Raw genomic sequence first — 19,330 nt, 5'->3', positions numbered from 1 at the left:
CGTGGGTGTTCAGCCACCATGCGTTTAGCCCCTCCTCCATATTTATTTTCTTTGTCGATCTGTACCGTACTCTGGGATCACAGGAAGAAGCTTCACAGGAGAAAGATTATAATTTTTTATTGGAAGAAGAGATGCAAAGATACGAGAAGGTTGAGAAGATTGGAGAAGGTGAGAGGATAATAGTACCATCAAGTCTGTTCCTCAGTCCTCTGATCAATACATAGTAACACGTAAACATACTGAACGTATTAAGGATGTAATATTGACACGCTGACTCTACTCCATATCCCCACCCCTAGGGACGTATGGTACAGTGTACAAGGCCAAGGATCATGAGTCAGGTGAGATAGTAGCCCTCAAGGTGGTGAGACTGGATGAAGATGATGAGGGAGTTCCCAGTGCTGCATTGAGAGAGATCTGCCTACTCAAGGAGCTCAAGCATAAGAACATTGTCTGTCTCCTGGACGTGCTCCATAGGAACCTCAGACTAACAATGGTGTTTGAATATATTGATCAGGTAGGTACTGTCACTATAAGTATTCTAACATGAATGTCGTACTTATCCTGGCGCTCTTGCATTGTAGATTCTAGATTGTTCTGCTATTATGATTATTATGCAGGATCTTAAAAAGTATTTTGACAGTTCTGGTGGAAAAATTAGTCCCAAAACTGTTCAGGTAAGTTTCTACTTCACTTCATTACTTTATAATGTGTTGTTTAACTAATAGTGTGTCCCCCCCCCACAGTCGTTCTACTATCAGCTGCTCAAGGGGCTGGGTTTCTGTCACAGTCTCAATGTCTTCCACAGAGATTTAAAACCTCAGAACATTCTTATTAGTAAGGTATCAAGTGCTAATTAGGATATTCATATTGTGTGACTATTAATAGCATTGATTGTCGAGTGCTGTCAGCTACTCCCATATGGTCTAGCGGTTAGGATTCCTGGTTTTCACCCAGGCGGCCCGGGTTCAACTCCCGGTATGGGAACGCTTTCTTTTTTTTATGACTTCAATTTTTTGTACACAGCTTGAATTATTGACATATTGCCTCATTCATTTGCTTACCATTCCCATTCTATCTTTTGCCTTCTGACCTGCAGAGAGGGGACCTGAAGTTGGCTGATTTTGGACTGGCCAGGGCCTTTGGAATCCCAGTGAGATGCTTTTCCACTGAGGTAAGTAAGAATGCTTTACTATTATCAATCAATAATTATGCCACTGTTTCAGGTGGTGACTCTCTGGTACAGACCGCCCGATGTGCTGATGGGAGCGCAGGTGTACACCACCACCATCGACATGTGGTCATCCGGCTGCATCTTTGCCGGTAAGAGAGATGAAACTGTCGCGTTGTGATAACATTACTCTTTCTCAGAATTGTCCAACGGTGGTCGCCCGCTGTTGCCAGGTAGCGATGTAGACGAACAACTAAAGAGAATATTTAAACTAGTGGGCACACCTAATGAGGGGGTGTGGCCAAACATCACCAAGCTGCCGGAGTATAAGGTGACATAATGGAATTGTTTTTCGTAGCTAAAATTGATATAGGTCATAACTTGCAGTACATGTCTCTATCCTATGTATACATGTATATATACTTGACTGTCACCACACACCCACCCACCCACACACGCCCACGCACACACACAGGAGTTTCCCCCGTACCCCGCCACTCCCCTGGAGCTGGTGGTACCAGCCATGAATGCTCTGGGCATCAACCTACTGGAGCAACACTTGGTGTGCTACCCCAATGGAAGGATATCAGCCGAGGACGCTATGAGACACGAATACTTTGCTGATGTTGACCCAGCACTTAAACTCTGAACATTTATTAATTGAACAGTTTCTAATCAGTTTCACTTTCAATATATACATGTATAATTATATTCAAATTCTATTTTTCGAGCTGCTGCTCTCAGACATGTTATTATCATAATTATCATTGCCAAATAATTGCTGTTGAAACATAATTTTAGTAATTAATTAAACACACAGTAAGATATAGCAGGAGAACACACAGTAAGATATAGCAGGAGAACACACACTGTCTGTCCTTGGTTATAACTAGAGTTGACTGTTTGCAGGTTTTGTGTTCACTGACTGGATTCTTGTCAGTAGCTCCTCCCACGCTTTGTCAACCTGTGCATGAGATCATACAAATTACTCGATGTACATAAAAGCAGCCATAAACTAAAGGTTGCAGATCTTATGCTAACAGTACTAGCCTCGATTCCTGGCAGGCCGTGAGAGGGGCTGGGATCGTGGCTATAGGCCGTGAGAGGGGCTGGGATCGTGGCTATAGGCCGTGAGAGGGGCTGGGATCGTGGCTATAACAGCACAAGCTCTAACAAGGCTACAAATGTGCACAGTGCTAATCCTAGAAAAGCCTACTAGAGAGAGTCTCCATGGTTACCTGTTTCTGAGTGTAGTCTTGCTCCCACTGTGTGCTGAACACAACGTTGGCTTGTTGCACGTACTCGTCATTGGTCGGCTGTGAAGCCATACGACTGAGTGCTGCCCCCTCACTCAACCCATCTCGATCCATTATCCTAGCAACCACCTGGGGCAAAATAATACAAATAATTATTACACAATTTTTAAAAAATTTATGATGTTAACGCACGTCTTTTTTGGGTGCTATGGCAACCCATATTTCGTGCATATTCTTCTCCCAGCCTGCACTCAACATGACTGCAGCATCGATGACACACACAGCGTAACCCTCGGCAACGGCTTGTTCTATCCTCCGCTCCACTTGGGACCATATCTCTGGCCAAACTATCAGATTAAGCTGCTCCAATTTAGCCTGTGTGTGTGTGTGGGGGTGTGTGTGGGGTGTGTGTGGAGGGGGGGGGGCAATGATTAGCAGAGCTAGATATTATATAGAATGTCCCAAACCTTGTCAGCAAACACTATTGGTCCGAGCACTCTTCTGTTGATCCCTCCATTGTCATCAAGAACCCCTAGGTATGGTAACTAGACGATAGCTATACACAGCTGTAGACAACCTACCTTCACCAAAGGTCTCGACTATCTTAGTATGAGCCATGCTGCCGACACAGTATGCCTCGTGTCCAAGCTTGTCACAGTCAATAGTGTAGGCACCTTTCTTGCTCAGCCGTTTCAAAATGGCTGACTTGCCTGAGGCAATACCACCAGTCAGACCAATCAGATATGTTTCTTCACTGGTGAAGGGTTTTGTGCGTGTGTGTGTGTGTCTATAACTGCCCATCATCCCACGCCGTATATCAGAGGAACTCAGTTTAGCTTCCTGCGCTAGAGTGGGGGCACCTGAAGGGAGCCGGTCCACTATCTCTATAGTGTGGACAGCTAGCGGCCTCAGACCCTGTGTGTGTGTGTGGTGGTGGCCAAATACCATGGATTATATATATATAGCCCATGGTCCGAGGCCGAAAAATGACAAATTAGGGCCCCAATGAAATTTCGGATTGAAACACATCATTTGAAAGGTAATTTTCTAAGCTTTCAGAAAATCATAAAAATGTTGACATCGGATCAACTGTACTGAAGTTATGGCTGTTGAAAGACACCCCCCACCTCCGTTTAATTAATGATTTTTTGGGAATCTTTCAGCTGCCATAATTTGAATTCTGTGGATCGAAAATCAAAAATTTTATGTTTTTCTGAAAGCTTAGAAAGAGACCTTTCAAATGGTACCATCAAAGTTGAGATAAAAGTATTTTCTAATTTAGCCGTACCATGGATTATAGCCCATGGTCCGAGGCCGAAAAATGACAAATTAGAGCCCCAATGAAATTTCGGATTGAAACACATCATTTGAAAGGTAATTTTCTAAGCTTTCAGAAAATCCTAACATTTTTGACATTGGATCCACTGTACTCAAGTTATGGCTGTTGAAAGACACCTCCCCCCCCTCCGTTTAATTAATGATTTTGGGAATCTTTCAGCTGCCATAACTTGAGTTCTGTGTATCGAAAATCAAAAATTTTATGTTTTTCTGAAAGCTTAGAAAGAGACCTTTCAAATGGTACCATATAGAGGGGGTGGGGACTGTGTGTGTGTGACCATGCTCACCTTCAGTGTCCGCTCAGTATTGATCATCTGTGCCCCCCTCACAGTCTCAGGACTGACCACTACGCATTCCAACCCTTCATCAGTGATAGTCGGACCATACACATCCGTTATACTCACTACCTCGTGGACTATCCCCGGCTGTATATCCGATAAAAACATCTGCACGTCTGCAATCCGATTGGGCGCTGGTTTTATGAGCTCTGGGAGGATTTTTGAGGATAGTAACGCTCCACTCGATATTCCGATTAGGAGTCTTCGTCGCGTAATTAGAGCACTCTGTGTGAGGAGTAGACGATGCCCGTTGTGTATATTGTCAAATGTACCGCCAAGCACTACATCGTTATAGTCCTTAATAGCAGGGGCTCCCTCATTAGATATGGTAGGGGACTCATCAACCTGTTGGGGCAAAACAGCCTCATTTTGAATAATTTGGCATTTTAGTTGAAATAAGTCAGTACATTGTTGGCTGGAGATGCTCACCTTGATATGCTTGTAGCGTGCCTCCAGGCCCACTCCCTTCACCCGCTCAGCCAGCAGCTGATATCTGGCTGAGCTCCTCACCTACGAAACAGACTAGTAGTACTTATACAAAGACTGATCTGCATGGACACACCTGCTCAAAGTTAGGTAGAGAGCTGAGAACTACGTCCAGGTCTCCATATTGCAGTAGTGTGGTTGGCCCTAGTGATCGCTCAAGTGGTGATGGGAGGAGAATGCGCACGTCTAGTAGAGGGCTAGTTTGTGACACTTCCAAATATATCCGACGAATCTGTTGTGAGGCTGTGCTCAGTGTTTGGCCGGGAGGTGTGGTTTCATAGTTTAGAGGAATGTAGAGGACGTTGGATACGACACGTGAGGCGGCTACCAGTGCTGGGAGGAGCAGCTTACTGCTCTCAACAATCAGAGCACCGGTGGAATACATCTGAGGGGGGGTGGTGTGATATTGTCTGCGTACGAGTGATAATAACATTTTTCCACGCACAGTATGGTATCACACACCAGTGTATTATATCAGCTATCGCAATCACAAGTGGCATTGTACATACTTTGAAGAGTTGATTATGTGTGTATGTGTGTGGGTGTGGGTGTGTGTGCGTGTGTGTGTGTGTGTGTGTGTGTGCGTGTGTGTGTGTGTGTGTGTGGGTGCATGTAACAAGGTTGCAAACACAAACACTATCCTCACTATCCTCACCTCTGTTAGTGTTAGTGGTAGACAGTACAGGGGCTTGCTGTACTGAAATGCAGGGGAAAGGTCGTCAGCAGAACAAGCTGTTTCAGCTATTGAAATTAGGTAAAGGTCGAGTGGAGCTGATGGAAACTACTGCAAGTGTTGACTGATGGTACTCTACTGGCGTGTCCTAGAATGGCTGAATGTATAGATTCAGAATGTAAAGTGGCTGAAGCTGATGATACTGTTCAAGACCAACAGCACACCTCTGTACAGTGGACTAGTCATTTCTTTCCTGACTCTACTAATGGTGATCTCAATGTCCACCTGAAGCCGTTATCATTCCCAGAAACAACAGTGGACACTTCGTCATGTTTCATTGACCCAGACGCAGACTTCCCTATCCGTTGTTTCCTGTGTTCTCTTGTATTCAGGCCTGAGCAATGTACCACCTCACGACCATCTCCTGAGCTCATATCTCCTCACCCCCTCAAGCCATCGACACTATTAGTGTCTGTAGAACACTCCACTACACCTCCCTCTGTGTCTATATTACCTGGTAGTACGTGTGAGGGGGGCACTGCTCTGAAATCTTTTCAAAAGCCCCCCAGAGCCAAGCTGACCCCCAGAGACGAGTGGCTACAGCATCTGTTACTGGAACACAAGATTGTCATACACAATGTACAGGAAATATCCAGCTTAAAATGGTGAGTTTCATTACAACGATAATTTTACTGAATTAATTTTTTTATTTTTCAGTTACTCTGACTACTGGCGGAGGAGATTAGGGGAAACCCCCATCACTGAGGTAGTCCCTGTCATTAGGACCAATGCCCCCGCTAATCAAAGTGAGCTCGTCTCCGTGACAACAACACAACGTACGGACATGCCTCGTACAGTGAGCTCTGAAGACTACTACTTATTCAGCAGTGCCCTCCCTGAGGAGAAGACCCTCAGGCAATATCTGCACAAGAAGAAACTGGTGAGGCATCCACTAACAATCTCCACACACACACAAACGCCCACACAACACACCACACACACACTGGGTAGGAGGCGGTCCTGGAGGTCCAGTCAAGAGAGAGGGAGGATACCTCCTTCTCCAGACGATGCTTGTTCTGTAGTCAAGTTCTCACTGGCAATAGGAAGAGCATCTTTCAGCACATGTTGGACAGTCATGGCTTCAATGTGGGGCAGCCAGACAATCTAGGTGAGGGCTAGAGACCCCTGCACCCGTGCACTTATCAGTGTATTTGCAGTTTTTGTGGAAAATTTTCTGGATTTGCTTCAGCAAAAGCTTGACAGGTAATTAACTGCATATACGTGTGTCTATTAGTCTCCTCCCCACACCATAGCCTACAGTGCTTGTGTGCTCTATTAGTCTCCCCCCACACCATAGCCTACAGTGTTTGTTTGCTCTATTAGTCTCCCCCCACACCATAACCTACAGTGCTTGTGTGCTCTATTAGTCTCCCCCCACACCATAGCCTATAGTGTTTGTGTGCTCTATTAGTCTCCCCCCACACCATAGCCTACAGTGTTTGTTTGCTCTATTAGTCTCCCCCCACACCATAGCCTACAGTGTTTGTTTGCTCTATTAGTCTCTCCCCTACACCATAGCCTACAGTGTTTGTACTGCGAGCGTACCTTCCGTGATAGAGTCACTCTCAAGGATCACATGAGGAAGAAAGGCCACAAAAAGATCAACGCACAGAACAAGAACTACGATAGATTCTACATGATCAACTATTTAGAGCTTGGGCTGACGTGGGAGCAGGTCCTGCAGAGACAGGGACACTGGGATAGTGTCGGGGTCTCAGAGGAGAGGTGGATTATCTCATTGTGTTCATTTGCTTAGCTTACTGCATAGCCTCTGTGTCTACTAGTGTACTGACTTATTCAATAACGATAGAGTATTGTCCCTAATAAGAATCTATGTTCGTGTAGCTAATATTAATAATTATAATTATTATCGTATTTTAAGAACGCGATCGGAATTTTAAGATTTTTCTGCTGATTTGGCTCATTTGCAAAGTACGTGTTTTTCACTTGCAAATTGTAGAGTGATTGATACCCCCCACACCCTACCCCCCACAGTGAGTGGTTGGAGGAGCCCTCCCCACTGGAGGCCTCAGTCCACTGCCTGTTCTGTCTCAGTCCACACTCTACCATTGAGGAGACACTCAGACATATGCAAGACAGTCACAGCTTTGACCTCACTTCTCTAGCCTCTGGGATGGGGCTGGATTATTATGGACAGATCAGAATTGTCAACTACATCAGGAGACAGGTTGGAATGGTTTATCCTGATTACTTTAATGATAGTCACTAGTGGGTGATTTCTGTAAATTTTTAATTTTAATTTTCCAATGGTTTGGGAACTCTTTCAGCTGCCATAACTTAAATTCCGTGGATCCGAAGTCAATTGAAAGCTTAGAAAAATACCTTTCAAATGGCGTCATCAAAGTTGATATTTGAGTATTTGCCAATTAAGCCGTACCATGGATTATATATAGCCCATGGTCTGAGGCCGGAAAATGACAAATTTGGCCGCGACGAAATTTTAGATTTAAACACATCATTTGAAACGAATTTTTCTAAGCTTTCAGAAAATCCTAAAGTTTTTGACATTGGATCAACTGTACTCAAGTTATGGCTGTTGAAAGACACCCCCCCCCCCCCCCCCCCTCCGTTTAATCAATGATTTTGGGAATCTTTCAGCTGTCATAAGTTGAGTTCTGTGGATCGAAAATCAAAAATTTTAGGTTTTTCAGAAAGAGACCTTTCAAATGGTACCAATAAAGTTGATATTCGAGAGATAAAAGTATTTTCTAATTAAGCCGTACCATGGATTATAGCCCATGGTCCGAGACCAAAAAATGACAAAATAGGCCGCGACGAAATTTTGGATTGAAACACATCATTTGAAACGAATTTTTCTAAGCTTTCAGAAAATCCTAAAATTTTTGACATTGGATCAACTGTACTCAAGTTATGGCTGTTGAAAGACACCCTCCCCCCCCCCCCCCCTCCGTTTAATCAAGGATTTTGGGAATCTTTCAGCTGTCATAAGTTGAGTTCTGTGGATCGAAAATCAAAAATTTTAGGTTTTTCTGAAAGCTTAGAAAGAGACCTTTCAAATGGTACCAACAAAGCTGTACCATGGATTATAGCCCATGGTCCGAGGCCAGAAAATGACAAAATAGGCCGCGACAAAATTTTGGATTGAAACACATCATTTGAAACGAATTTTTCTAAGCTTTCAGAAAATCCTAAAGTTTTTGACATTGGATCAACTGTACTCAAGTTATGGCTGTTGAAAGACACCCCCCCCCTCCGTTTAATCAATGATTTTGGGAATCTTTCAGCTGTCATAAGTTGAGTTCTGTGGATCGAAAATCAAAAATTTTAGGTTTTTCTGAAAGCTTAGAAAGAGACCTTTTAAATGGTACCATCAAAGTTGATATTCGAGAAATAAAAGTATTTTCTAATTAAGCCGTACCATGGATTATAGCCCATGGTCCGAGGCCAGAAAATGACAAATTAGGCCGCGACGAAATTTTGGATTGAAACACATCATTTGAAACGAATTTTTCTAAGCTTTCAGAAAATCCTAAAGTTTTTGACATTGGATCAACTGTACTCAAGTTATGGCTGTTGAAAGACACCCCCCCCCCCCCTCCGTTTAATCAATGATTTTGGGAATCTTTCAGCTGTCATAACTTGAGTTCTGTGGATCGAAAATCAAAAATTTTAGGTTTTTCTGAAAGCTTAGAAAGAGACCTTTCAAATGGTACCATCAAAGTTGATATTCGAGAGATAAAAGTATTTTCTAATTTAGCCGTACCATGGATATAGCCCATGGCCCGAGGCCGGAAAATGACAAATTAGGCCGCGACGAAATTTTGGATTGAAACACATCATTTGAAAGGAATTTTTCTAAGCTTTCAGAAAATCCTAAAGTTTTTGACATTGGATCAACTGTACTCAAGTTATGGCTGTTGAAAGACACCCCCCTCCGTTTAATCAATGATTTTGTGAATCTTTTAGCTGCTATAACTTGAATTCTGTGTATTGAAAGTCAACATTTTTATGGTTTTCTGAAAGCTTAGAAAGAGATCTTTCAAATGGTACAGTACGTCAAAATTGATATTCGAGAGATAAAAGTATTTTCTAATTTAGCCGTACCATGGATTATATAGCAGAGGCCGAAAAATGACAAATTAGGGCCCCGACAAAGTTTTGGATTGAAACACATCATTTGAAAGAATCTAAGCTTTCAGAAAATCATAAAATTGTTGACATTGGATCAACTGTACTCAAGTTATGGCTGTTGAAATAATTATGTTCAACTATTGATACAGGTTCACTCCAGTGCTTGTGTTTGCTGTGGTCAGCACTTCTCATCTCTGCCGCTCTTGTTGGATCACATGACAGCCAGCTCCCACTACAGATTGCCTAGCAACAGAACAGTATGGGATCAGCCACAGTAAGCTCTTTAAGCTCTTGTGGCCTACATTCATACTACCCCCTGTGGCCTACACACTACCCCCTGTGGCCTACATGCATACTACCCGTCCCCCTGTGTCCTACACACTACCCCTGCAGTCATTATCTGACTACCTCCCTCTCCCTCTGCAGATACTTGTTCCCCACGTACGAGAATGATTCACTACTCTATGGACTCAGCGATGAACTAGTGTGACTTGTGCATGCTTGTGCTTGTGCTTATGCTTATGCTTATGCTATGTGTTGTGTTGCGTATACTCTCAATTATTTGCTATGTCAATGATTCACCAAAACTACAAGCAATGTAATGATGATTGTGCTGCTAAAATTAATGTTAAACATTGCATGATTAATCCTTGTTTCTCGATTTCAATCACATGTTATCTGTGATCAACATCAGTCGGGTTTTAACATTCAGGAAGCTCAGAAGTTTTGCCAGAAAGATAATAGTTGTAACAAAAGTAACGAGTAACGAGTAAGCATGTGTAGGCATTGTATATATATAATACAGATTACATAGTGTTAGTAAGGGTTCGGAGGGTGCATGGGGTCATTCTCTCAGGTCAAGAGTTCAAAGTCCAAACCTCTCAGCACGCATCTTCTTGCGTACCTGCAATGAGAACAATAAATAAATTACTAAATAAATTATATTTAAATAACTCACGTCAGTTGACACCTCTGTGACGCCTAGTCCAAAGCGCTCCATCCTCTTCTTCTTTTTGTCTTCCTCCTCCACCTGGGAGGTGTACAATAGGTGGGTCACATGACTACCCCCCACACGCACTCACCTTGGCCATACAGGGCGGGGTGATGCCAAACCTCTCTGCTCGTTTCTTCATACGCTCCAACTCCTCCTCCTACAAGGTAACACAATATAGGGGGTCACTATGGGGGGGGCACTCACTGTGGGGGGTCTCTTGCTGAGGGAGTCATAGTTTTTCTTCTCCACAGTCAGCCCAAACCTGAGCACACACACACACACAGTAAGTATATAAACACACAACACACACAGTACTTGCCATTGCTACTAGCCACTCACCTGTCTGCCCTGGACTGCTTCTTAGCCTCTTCACTCACAACTCCAAATCTCTCCCCTCTACGACGATGTTTCTGTAGGGAGGAGATGACCTTTAAACTATGATCCTATTGTACCCACCTCTGCCTCTGTTAGTGCCTCAGTAGTAGTGGCAACTGGTGGTTTGACTGGAATTGGAGACTGGGATTTTGTCGGAGGATCCTCAATAACTGGTTTGTCTGGTCTGTGTGATACAAGGGATTGTTAGTGTATGTTAATATACGACCACTCACATCTTCTCCTCTTCCTTTGCTACCTCCTCTTGTACTACAGGTGGCGGTGGTTCCTCTGCTGGCTCCTCGGGATCAGTCAGCACCTCCTCCACCTCGTCAAGCAACTCCTCATCTGCACACACACACACACACACACACACACACACACGACCTTATGAACTCTATACCTACAGTGTTCGATCTAATTACAAAACTTGAATGTTTTGCAAATATAAATCCATTCGTTTGTGTAAATCTGGCAACTATAATTAGAGCGAATAGGTACCCCACCATCTTCTTTGAGGTAGGCATCCACTCTGGCCAGTAGCTCAGTCTTAGTGCCTTTAGTCTCCAGCCCCCATTCTCCCAGCTTGGCTCTCAGCTCAGGAACCTAGCAGGGCGAGGGAGGGTTCTCAATGATTGTGTATCTATTCATCTTGGGGTACCTTCATTTTCTTGAGCTGGGCCATGTCTATCTCAATCACTTCTTCTTCAGCCATTTTCAACGTGTGCGCTTTTTAAATAGTGTGGTAAAGATCGTCACTATAGTTAACTATTAATGTTATGTTCTTTGCTGTGATGCATAATCATTTCTAATTAGACGCCGCGGTTGTAAATAATATTTATGGTAATGATCGTCAACTGAACAACATCAATTTGCATAGTCTGCAAAAAGTGGAGGTGTGTCTGCTGCATGGACGATTGACTAGACTCTATAAAACAAAAGGCGAGCAAAGTGAGATCCTAGACTCAGTTTAATAAGTTATTGGACAGTATGGGCGGCGCTAACAGCAAGAACAGCGGTGAGACCATTTACAGTAGCTCTGGTATGATTAAATGTGCCTGCCTGACTGTGTATGTATCCCTAGCCTATGATGTGTTTATAATCATTTTTATAGACAACCTGCCTTTCTGAATCACTCTGTAGTACTGTGAAAGTTTGTTTTGACTAGCTCCACCACATACACACACACACACATACTGTACAGTGGTATAGTACTGTACTGGTAGAATGGCCAGTAAAATACTGTAGAATAAAAGTAGAATGGGTAATGAAGACAGTGTTGTTAGCAGTCCTCTTCTATATATATATATATACAGGTGGAGGTGGTTTCAATGGAGATGTGGTGCAAGCTCACAATGTATACAGAGCTAAACACGGAAGTCCTCCTCTTAAATGGTCAGTGGAGGCAGCAAAGAAGGCACAGTCGTGGGCCGAACGACTAGCGTCAAGTGGGACATTGCAACATGGTAACCACGACAACATGGGGCAGAACATTGCGTACAAGAGTGGCGCAGAATACAAAGGTCAAGAGGTCGTCGATAGTTGGTACTCAGAGGAGAATACCTACAACTACAGTACTCCTGGTTTCCACGGGAACAGCGGCCACTTCACCCAACTAGTATGGAAGAGTACAACACACATCGGAGTGGGCAGATCTATCAATGGCACTAAGACCTATGTAGTGGCTAACTATACACCAGCCGGCAACATCACCAATACTGGACAGTTTGAAGCAAACGTTTTGAGACCCAAATAACTCCCACAATCCCAGTGTGTGTGTGTGCTTGTATTCTATGCCACTAGACACTATAAGCGTTATTCTATATGTTCTGTTGCTGGTATAGCCAGTTTAATTGTGCTTAATACCACCGCCATTGTTGTATCTTGTTTCTACCAATAGACACTATCAAGTGTTATTTCATTGCTCTTTGTGGTCAGTTTGATATCACTTTGTTGTTAATAGGCTATCAAATGATTGTTACGAAACATAGTTACAAAAATGTCAAGTTTGCAAATTCAGAAATGAGGTAGCTAGTGTCAAGTGAATGAAATAAGAGCTGGTGATGTTTAGACTTGCTTGGCTAGTTGCACCGCCACCTCATAGTGAGCATCATCAGTTAGGAAGCTGTATATAAGAAGTGAACACTATAGGTTGTGTGAACACTGTTAACAAGTACAGTCACTGTATATAGGAGAGATGGTTGAGTACCAATTACCTTTATTTAGTCTACAACCTTATTAGCCGAAGGCCATAAAATTGTTAGATTTCAACTAATCACAGAATGTTTGCATATAAACACACAGTTGCATCCTAAGACATTAATTGCACTTGTATTTGGACAACCTTAACACAAATTATGGGCTCTCAAAGATAGCTACTAAAACGGCTGAATTTCAGGGAAAAGGCCATTGCAGTGTAGTGCCCCACTGACCTGTACCAGAGCAGTGGCAGTGGAGCTGTGGAGAGATGCCACAGTGAGTGAGCATCTATTATCCAGAGGAGGGGGGGAAAGTCCAACAACTGATCAGTGCATGGGAAACAGTCATTACAATAACTGTTTAAGTATACATAGCTACACATGGAATTGAATATCACTGGCTATCTGGCATTTAGTTACTGTTTGGTATGTTATTATGCTTTGCTTTGAAGCTTATATACACTGTCCTCACCTCCAGAGCAAGGAAGCAGCTAGCAGCCAGTACGCAAGCAAGACACTTCCACACGTACGGTCTTTGCTGGTACACCTAGTATACAGAGGATGAGGTAGACACAGACTGAGGGGGAGGGGGCTTACCTTGATACACCATATCAGCCACACCACTGCATACAGTACTCCTGTATACAGAGAAGAGTACCTAACACACAGACTGACTATAAAACACTGACTATAACAGTACATACCTGCCAATACACTTGCTGCCATGTTGTAGCCATAATCAAACTTGAACATTGTGAGGTAGCCAACATGACAGGAGAACAGGACTAACCACAGCCCAGCATAACACAAGTGCCTGTAGCGAGTATGAGGATTGTGTACCAGTGTTTGGAGGACTAGCTCTCACCATCTCCAGTGCTTGAGACCAGTCAGCCTGTGTTGTGAGTGTGTGTGTGTGTGTGTGTGTGTGTGTGTGTGTGTGTGCCACTCACCTCACAAACTGTGCCAGTATGCCAGCCACAATCATAGAGGCTGCACTGAAGTAATCCAGCCTCTCTGTCCAGTACGTGTCCCTCGAGTGGAATACAGTCGACCAGAACCAAGTATGCAAGCACACCTAATGAGGAAGAGGAGTATGTACTCACGTTATACTAATAGACTCACGATCAACTGTAGTCCTAGTATAGAATGGTAGGGATAAGTGGAGGGAGACAGGCGTCTAAACCGTGTGTAGCCCACCACCAAACCCAGAGCATTGAGTACAGAGAAGAGAGCAGATGCTGGCTCCTGAACACCCAGCACACGCACAAATGGCCACTGCAGGGAGATGATAACCATCCCATTATTACAAGTTGAATATCTCATATACATGCCATAGTTGATATCAATAGTGTCAGAAAAAAACAATTGTTTTTACGAGACTATGTACATAAAACAAATGAAGCTATAGAAATATTCAAATTCCAGTGGCACACTATAAGCGACCATTGTTACGTTTTGCCTACAAATTTGATATATTCACTACTATACATTGTAACAGTAATTACATCAACTAAGGTATATACAGCGACACAACGTACATTCTATAGCCTATATGGCCGGCTAGGGGATATCATTGGAAAGTGCTGTTCACCTTGCCATAGAACTGTCTGACTGGCCTGTGATTCCTCAGGTCCTCAGTAGTGATGTTATGCATGCATTGATACTGGCATTCCTCCCCACATGTCCAACCAAGAGCTCTCAACACTAAGGACAGGTCACCCCCACCCTCTCCCGCACACACGGACCGCCTACACGAGTATACACATGACGAGAACTCGCCGCTACGATCTCCAGAGCTGCAGTAAGTCAGAGAAACAAATACTAGTAAATACACAGCTGAAAGGTAGACCATTGTAGTAGCCTTGTTTTCTAAATAATGCCCATTTATTCCAATTAGACAGCACCGATATTAACCTTTGACCCCATCAATGTCGTTTCTACCACGTTGTTCTACCTAGCTACTCTCTCTGAAATGCCGTCTGAATCGACAAGAAGGTCCAGGTAAGTTGTACACGTGATCATAAGAAGGTTGTATACCGTAGCTCCATTACCCAGCAAAGTACTGAATTGCACACACACACATACACCATGCTTTAATGACCCTCACTCACTACTATACACTATACTAGGTCTCGTAGTCCTGCTAGGAAGAAATATCGTTCCTCCTCCAAGGACAAGCACTCCAGCCGACGCTCCCGCTCGAGGTCAAAGGACAGACAGGACAGACGATCCCGCTCTAGAGATAGAAGCCGAAAATCACGCTCAAGGGAGAGAGGTCGGAGGTCACGCTCAAGGGAGAGAGGTCGAAGGTCACGCTCTAGGGATCGTAGGGACAGGCGCTCCCACTCTAGGGGACGGAGGAGATCCAGAGAGAGGAGATCTGATTCACAAGATCACAAACGACAACGAAGCAAATCCCACGATGATGATGAGATGAAAACAGAAGAGGGAAAAGATCGTATTCCAAAGCAGCCTCTCTCGTTAGAGGAGATGATTTCTAAAAGAAATGAAGAAGCTGCTGTTAAATCGAAGGTACACAACTCACACTTATTATAAGTACTGGTATAGCAGGTTATTTTCGTATGGTGGAAATTTTCGTCCCAAAATACAAAATACAAAATCTACGTCACTATCCTGAGCATATTAAATTTGGTAGTTCATATCATTATGCGAAAATTGCCTGCTATTGCAGCCTGTGTTCTTGAGTAAGGAGGAGCGAGCTGCCCAGGCCATTGCTAGGAGACAGGCAGCCATACAAGAGCAGCGGAAACACGCAGACGAGGAGCGCTCAGCTCAGAAGAAGTTTGTGAACGAGGGTCGAAGGTCGCGAGGGGATCGTGGGCGATGGGAAGAGCCTAGTAGTAGCGCGAGGGAGAGTGTGGCAGACAAGGACAAGAGCAAGGAAATGGACGCTATTAAAGTGAGTGGGCGTGTTTAGAGGGGGTGTGTCACTAATATGGCTTGACTGCAGGCTCGCTACCTCGGGGCTGAGAAGAAACGCAGGAAAATGCGTCGCCTTGCCGACCGTAAGTTTGTGTTTGAGTGGGACACTACAGAGGACACATCGCTGGACTTTAACCCCATGTGAGCTGATATTGTGGTGCCCATTGATTGTGTATTAACTGTGTTACCATAGTTACAAGTCGCGTCATCAAGCCGAGTTCTTTGGTAGAGGTAATCTGGCAGGTATCGATATTCGTGTACAGAAGAAAAACAAATCTCAATTCTATCAAGAGCTGCTGGATGAGAGACGTACTGATGATCAGAAGAAACAGGCAGAGTGAGTGATACTGGGTTGTAGTTAAGACTCCATCTTGTACAAGCTCTTCAAAGAGCTACTGATTGCATATTTTAGTTATGAAATTGGACAATCCTACTCAAGTTATGGACAGTCAAAGTTTTCTCCTAAAACAGTATAATTTCGGACAAAACAAAGGCTATAGCCCACGCTTTAACTTCAAATTTCATGTATGCCCACACACACACACATACAGAGTACTGGAAGGGAAGGAGCGTAAGAAGGAGAGCAGACAACGCTTCGATGATCGCCACTGGAGCGATAAACCACTCACAGAAATGATTGAACGAGATTGGCGTATATTCCGCGAAGACTACAGCATCTCCACTAAAGGCGGTCGTATTCCTCATCCAATGCGGAACTGGAAAGAGAGTCAATTATCTGAAGATATCATGAAAGTGATAGATGGCCTGGGCTATGTGTCCCCTACTCCCATTCAGAGGCAGGCCATCCCTATTGGACTACAGAATAGAGACATCATTGGCATTGCTGAAACTGGTAAGTATGTGTGAGCTTCCTCCCCACTATCCTCCACTCTCTACAGGTAGTGGTAAGACTGCTGCGTTCGTGCTCCCTCTACTAGTATGGATCACTAGTCTACCCAAGATAGTGAGAGAGTCTGAAGTGGATCAAGGACCTTATGCAGTCATCATGGCCCCCACTAGGGAGCTGGCACAACAGGTCAAGTCCATTACAACAGAGCCTATGTTCTAGTAAATATCACTGCTTTTACTGCTTTTTAGTAATAAATTAAGTAACACTGATGTTTAGTAAATATCCGTGGCTTGAGGAATAAAGCGTTTGTTTCTCAAAATGATTTTGATGCAAACGGAACTCCATAACTATATCCCATAATTTATACTCTCTACACAGATAGAAGAGGAGACACAGAAGTTTGCCAAGCCACTGGGTATTCGCACTGTCAGTGTCATAGGAGGAGCCTCTCGTGAGGAGCAAGGTTTCTTACTGCGTCTCGGCTGTGAGATCGTCATAGCAACGCCAGGACGACTACTGGATGTGCTGGGTAAGCCCCTATGATCAGCACTTCTGTTATTTCATTAATTATTGATTATCTCACAGAGAACCGTTACCTTGTGCTGGCCCAGTGTACCTATGTTGTACTGGATGAGGTGTGTAGATTAAAAATTACAAGTCTTAAATATAATTAGTTCATACTCTAGCGTGTATGTCTCCCCTCCCTGCTGTAGGCTGATCGTATGATAGATATGGGGTTTGAGCCTGACGTCAAGAAGATACTTGACCATCTTCCAGTGTCAAACATGAAGCCAGACACGGACGACGCTGAGAACCCTGAAATCCTGTTGGCTAATATAGACTCCTCTCAGCATAAGTACAGACAGACTGTCATGTTCACTGCCACCATGCCCTCAGCAGTAGAGAGGATGGCTAGGAACTACCTGCGTAGGCCAGCTGTAGTCTACATAGGAGCAGCAGGTATGTACAGATCAATACATGACTAGTCACAGCATCTTTGAATGGCCATAACTTTAGTTCCGATTGTCCAATAATGCTAATTTTATGATTTTCTGAAAGCTTAGAGAGAGGCCTTTCAGATGGTGTGTTAAAAATCCAAAGTCTATTTGGGCCTGTTTTTGAGAAAATAAATTATCGCCCATTTTAAATTTGAGATTTGAGCATACCATCTGAAAGAGCTCCTTTCTAAGCTTTCAGAAAATCATGAAATCATTGAAGTTGGACTATCAGAACTCTAGTTACAGAGCTCCCTATGTATGGTAGCTGTTGGTATAAGTTATGAATGTGTGTTGCTGCAGGGAAACCGACGGAGCGTGTTGAGCAAATAGTTCACATGTTGTCTGAGGGAGAGAAGCGTAAGAAGTTGTTGTCCCTGCTGGGTAGTGGACTAGACCCTCCCATCATCATCTTTGTCAACCAGAAGAAAGGTGCTGATGTCCTCTCCAAGAGTCTGGAGAAAATGGGAGTGAGTACTTTCATGATGTCTAAATTACTTATTGAATTAGTTGGCTAGTCTAATGAGTTGCCAACATGTAGTGATTAGTGCATGTTGTGGTGCAGTACAAGTTGTGTAGGTTACTGAGCTGTCTTGTTCTCACAGTATAGTGCTGCAGTACTGCATGGTGGCAGGAATCAGGAGCAAAGGTACCAACACATGCTATCCCCCACACCTGTACCCCCCACACTTGTGCACATGCTACCCCCACACCTGTACACATGCTACCCCCACACTTGTACCCCCCACATGCTACCCCCACACTTGTACCCCCCACATGCTACCCCCCACACTTGTACCCCCCACCCCCTCTCAGAGTGTATGCTTTAGAGAGCCTCAAGAATGGTGAGAAGGATATTCTAGTGGCTACTGACGTGGCTGGCAGAGGTATAGACATCAGGTAAGTCAGTGTGTGTGTGTGTGTGTGTGTGTGGGTGTGTGTACTTCACCATTCACACTGTGTAGGGATGTGTCTTATGTCATCAACTATGACATGGCCAAAAACATAGAGGACTACACTCATAGGATTGGGCGAACTGGGAGAGCTGGTAAAAATGGCATTGCTGTATCATTCGTTACACAAGAGGATTCCCATGTGTTCTATGATCTGAAACAAGTGAGTGTACCTTATCTATAATTAGATACTGTTACTCTAGCTACTATGCCAGTTAGAGATGGTTATGTTGGTGCTGTTGCTATTTCATTCATGGCTGCTTCTCTGTGTGTGTGTGTGTGTGTGTGTGTACAGCTTCTAATAGACAGCCCAGTGAGCAGCTGTCCTCATGAGCTGTCCAACCACCCTGAGGCACAGAACAAACCAGGAGCAGTACCACCTAGGAAGAGAAAGGATGAAGTAGTCTTTACTAAATAATTAACTCTCAAACACATTTCAACTGTTGAACTTTAGTGTGCAAGCTGGCTGTTAATTACTACAATTGTTTTTGTGTATGATGGTGAAGTTTAAAATTAATATTTGTTCTTTGAGGTGAACATGTTATCTCCCTTGTGTCTAGCGGTACGCGGTGTGTAAATCAGGAGTGGCT

The 19,330-nt window shown here is 43.8% G+C and overlaps 7 protein-coding genes and 1 non-coding gene across 9 annotated transcripts; 5 read left to right on the top strand and 3 right to left on the bottom strand.

The window, feature by feature from the left end:
- The first annotated feature begins 12 nt into the window (after nucleotides 1-12).
- LOC135347724 (cyclin-dependent kinase 5-like) lies at nucleotides 13-1,949 on the top strand. Its single transcript, XM_064545758.1, has 8 exons — nucleotides 13-168; nucleotides 300-517; nucleotides 621-677; nucleotides 747-842; nucleotides 1,100-1,174; nucleotides 1,227-1,323; nucleotides 1,372-1,502; nucleotides 1,647-1,949. The coding sequence occupies exons 1-8, from the start codon at nucleotides 132-134 to the stop codon at nucleotides 1,818-1,820; spliced, it is 885 nt and encodes a 294-aa protein (XP_064401828.1). The 5' UTR covers nucleotides 13-131; the 3' UTR covers nucleotides 1,821-1,949.
- On the top strand, nucleotides 916-987 carry Trnae-uuc (transfer RNA glutamic acid (anticodon UUC)). Its single transcript has one exon. It is a non-coding gene; the product is annotated as a tRNA-Glu (tRNA).
- Nucleotides 1,933-5,395, bottom strand: LOC135347712 (bifunctional coenzyme A synthase-like). 2 transcript variants are annotated; one of them, XM_064545744.1, is made up of 9 exons: nucleotides 5,245-5,395; nucleotides 4,666-4,974; nucleotides 4,533-4,613; nucleotides 4,053-4,448; nucleotides 3,009-3,342; nucleotides 2,895-2,959; nucleotides 2,620-2,802; nucleotides 2,410-2,556; nucleotides 1,933-2,135 (listed from the first exon to the last, which is right to left on the bottom strand). In XM_064545744.1, the coding sequence occupies exons 2-9, from the start codon at nucleotides 4,972-4,974 to the stop codon at nucleotides 2,061-2,063; spliced, it is 1,590 nt and encodes a 529-aa protein (XP_064401814.1). In that variant the 5' UTR covers nucleotides 5,245-5,395; the 3' UTR covers nucleotides 1,933-2,060. The 2 variants fall into 2 exon arrangements, with proteins under 2 accessions (XP_064401814.1, XP_064401815.1); XM_064545745.1 differs by having other exon boundaries at nucleotides 4,666-4,999; nucleotides 5,245-5,297.
- On the top strand, nucleotides 5,339-10,044 carry LOC135347716 (zinc finger protein 277-like). The gene is made up of 8 exons (XM_064545748.1): nucleotides 5,339-5,927; nucleotides 5,980-6,202; nucleotides 6,274-6,430; nucleotides 6,480-6,525; nucleotides 6,841-7,047; nucleotides 7,318-7,510; nucleotides 9,585-9,709; nucleotides 9,862-10,044. Exons 1-8 carry the CDS (start codon nucleotides 5,416-5,418, stop codon nucleotides 9,923-9,925), a joined length of 1,527 nt encoding a protein of 508 aa, XP_064401818.1. The 5' UTR covers nucleotides 5,339-5,415; the 3' UTR covers nucleotides 9,926-10,044.
- A 111-nt stretch (nucleotides 10,045-10,155) lies between these two features.
- Nucleotides 10,156-11,600, bottom strand: LOC135347726 (SAP domain-containing ribonucleoprotein-like). The gene is made up of 9 exons (XM_064545760.1): nucleotides 11,463-11,600; nucleotides 11,308-11,407; nucleotides 11,038-11,149; nucleotides 10,886-10,988; nucleotides 10,769-10,839; nucleotides 10,634-10,691; nucleotides 10,518-10,586; nucleotides 10,394-10,465; nucleotides 10,156-10,339 (listed from the first exon to the last, which is right to left on the bottom strand). The coding sequence occupies exons 1-9, from the start codon at nucleotides 11,514-11,516 to the stop codon at nucleotides 10,301-10,303; spliced, it is 678 nt and encodes a 225-aa protein (XP_064401830.1). The 5' UTR covers nucleotides 11,517-11,600; the 3' UTR covers nucleotides 10,156-10,300.
- An 85-nt stretch (nucleotides 11,601-11,685) lies between these two features.
- Nucleotides 11,686-12,791, top strand: LOC135347236 (Golgi-associated plant pathogenesis-related protein 1-like). Its single transcript, XM_064545119.1, has 2 exons — nucleotides 11,686-11,819; nucleotides 12,118-12,791. Exons 1-2 carry the CDS (start codon nucleotides 11,792-11,794, stop codon nucleotides 12,555-12,557), a joined length of 468 nt encoding a protein of 155 aa, XP_064401189.1. The 5' UTR covers nucleotides 11,686-11,791; the 3' UTR covers nucleotides 12,558-12,791.
- LOC135347226 (post-GPI attachment to proteins factor 3-like) lies at nucleotides 12,782-14,900 on the bottom strand. Its single transcript, XM_064545109.1, has 9 exons — nucleotides 14,591-14,900; nucleotides 14,122-14,274; nucleotides 13,950-14,074; nucleotides 13,865-13,891; nucleotides 13,704-13,813; nucleotides 13,597-13,637; nucleotides 13,472-13,546; nucleotides 13,234-13,322; nucleotides 12,782-12,926 (listed from the first exon to the last, which is right to left on the bottom strand). The coding sequence occupies exons 1-9, from the start codon at nucleotides 14,849-14,851 to the stop codon at nucleotides 12,869-12,871; spliced, it is 939 nt and encodes a 312-aa protein (XP_064401179.1). The 5' UTR covers nucleotides 14,852-14,900; the 3' UTR covers nucleotides 12,782-12,868.
- On the top strand, nucleotides 14,901-19,271 carry LOC135347204 (probable ATP-dependent RNA helicase DDX23). The gene is made up of 15 exons (XM_064545060.1): nucleotides 14,901-15,000; nucleotides 15,129-15,531; nucleotides 15,692-15,919; nucleotides 15,971-16,083; nucleotides 16,136-16,279; nucleotides 16,494-16,795; nucleotides 16,842-16,978; nucleotides 17,171-17,321; nucleotides 17,378-17,427; nucleotides 17,506-17,752; nucleotides 18,091-18,257; nucleotides 18,393-18,436; nucleotides 18,604-18,687; nucleotides 18,753-18,903; nucleotides 19,036-19,271. The coding sequence occupies exons 1-15, from the start codon at nucleotides 14,972-14,974 to the stop codon at nucleotides 19,156-19,158; spliced, it is 2,373 nt and encodes a 790-aa protein (XP_064401130.1). The 5' UTR covers nucleotides 14,901-14,971; the 3' UTR covers nucleotides 19,159-19,271.
- The last annotated feature ends 59 nt before the right edge of the window (nucleotides 19,272-19,330 follow it).

Source organism: Halichondria panicea, chromosome 14 (assembly GCF_963675165.1).
Source record: "Halichondria panicea chromosome 14, odHalPani1.1, whole genome shotgun sequence".
Lineage (NCBI taxonomy): Eukaryota > Metazoa > Porifera > Demospongiae > Suberitida > Halichondriidae > Halichondria > Halichondria panicea.
Note: the sequence above shows the minus strand (reverse complement) of the source record. Positions and strands in the feature narration are given on the sequence as shown.

What these genes read in the sequence shown, in the direction of transcription:
- LOC135347236 (XM_064545119.1), top strand. Translation starts at nt 11,792, where the DNA reads ATGGGCGGCGCTAACAGCAAGAACAGCG. An exon ending in CGCTAACAGCAAGAACAGCG is followed by an intron (nt 11,820 to 12,117) that starts GTGAGACCATTT and finishes ATATATATACAG; the next exon opens with GTGGAGGTGGTTTCAATGGA.
- LOC135347726 (XM_064545760.1), bottom strand. Translation starts at nt 11,516, where the DNA reads ATGGCTGAAGAAGAAGTGATTGAGATAGACATGGCCCAGCTCAAGAAA. An exon ending in CCCAGCTCAAGAAAATGAAG is followed by an intron (nt 11,408 to 11,462) that starts GTACCCCAAGAT and finishes TCGCCCTGCTAG; the next exon opens with GTTCCTGAGCTGAGAGCCAA. An exon ending in TCAGCAAGAGACCCCCCACA is followed by an intron (nt 10,587 to 10,633) that starts GTGAGTGCCCCC and finishes GTTACCTTGTAG; the next exon opens with GAGGAGGAGTTGGAGCGTAT.
- LOC135347712 (XM_064545744.1), bottom strand. Translation starts at nt 4,974, where the DNA reads ATGTATTCCACCGGTGCTCTGATTGTTGAGAGCAGTAAGCTGCTCCTC. An exon ending in CACGCTACAAGCATATCAAG is followed by an intron (nt 4,449 to 4,532) that starts GTGAGCATCTCC and finishes TTGCCCCAACAG; the next exon opens with GTTGATGAGTCCCCTACCAT. An exon ending in ATACTGAGCGGACACTGAAG is followed by an intron (nt 3,343 to 4,052) that starts GTGAGCATGGTC and finishes ACACACACACAG; the next exon opens with GGTCTGAGGCCGCTAGCTGT.
- LOC135347724 (XM_064545758.1), top strand. Translation starts at nt 132, where the DNA reads ATGCAAAGATACGAGAAGGTTGAGAAGATTGGAGAAG. An exon ending in ATCCGGCTGCATCTTTGCCG is followed by an intron (nt 1,324 to 1,371) that starts GTAAGAGAGATG and finishes ACTCTTTCTCAG; the next exon opens with AATTGTCCAACGGTGGTCGC. An exon ending in CCAAGCTGCCGGAGTATAAG is followed by an intron (nt 1,503 to 1,646) that starts GTGACATAATGG and finishes GCACACACACAG; the next exon opens with GAGTTTCCCCCGTACCCCGC.
- LOC135347204 (XM_064545060.1), top strand. Translation starts at nt 14,972, where the DNA reads ATGCCGTCTGAATCGACAAGAAGGTCCAG. An exon ending in AGGAAATGGACGCTATTAAA is followed by an intron (nt 15,920 to 15,970) that starts GTGAGTGGGCGT and finishes GCTTGACTGCAG; the next exon opens with GCTCGCTACCTCGGGGCTGA. An exon ending in AGTCTACATAGGAGCAGCAG is followed by an intron (nt 17,753 to 18,090) that starts GTATGTACAGAT and finishes GTGTTGCTGCAG; the next exon opens with GGAAACCGACGGAGCGTGTT.
- LOC135347226 (XM_064545109.1), bottom strand. Translation starts at nt 14,851, where the DNA reads ATGGTCTACCTTTCAGCTGTGTATTTACTAGTATTTGTTTCTCTGACT. An exon ending in GGCAGCAAGTGTATTGGCAG is followed by an intron (nt 13,638 to 13,703) that starts GTATGTACTGTT and finishes CTCTGTATACAG; the next exon opens with GAGTACTGTATGCAGTGGTG. An exon ending in CTGCCACTGCTCTGGTACAG is followed by an intron (nt 12,927 to 13,233) that starts GTCAGTGGGGCA and finishes TCTTATATACAG; the next exon opens with CTTCCTAACTGATGATGCTC.
- LOC135347716 (XM_064545748.1), top strand. Translation starts at nt 5,416, where the DNA reads ATGGCTGAATGTATAGATTCAGAATGTAAAGTGGCTGAAGCTGATGAT. An exon ending in GGGGCAGCCAGACAATCTAG is followed by an intron (nt 6,431 to 6,479) that starts GTGAGGGCTAGA and finishes GTGTATTTGCAG; the next exon opens with TTTTTGTGGAAAATTTTCTG. An exon ending in TCAACTACATCAGGAGACAG is followed by an intron (nt 7,511 to 9,584) that starts GTTGGAATGGTT and finishes CTATTGATACAG; the next exon opens with GTTCACTCCAGTGCTTGTGT.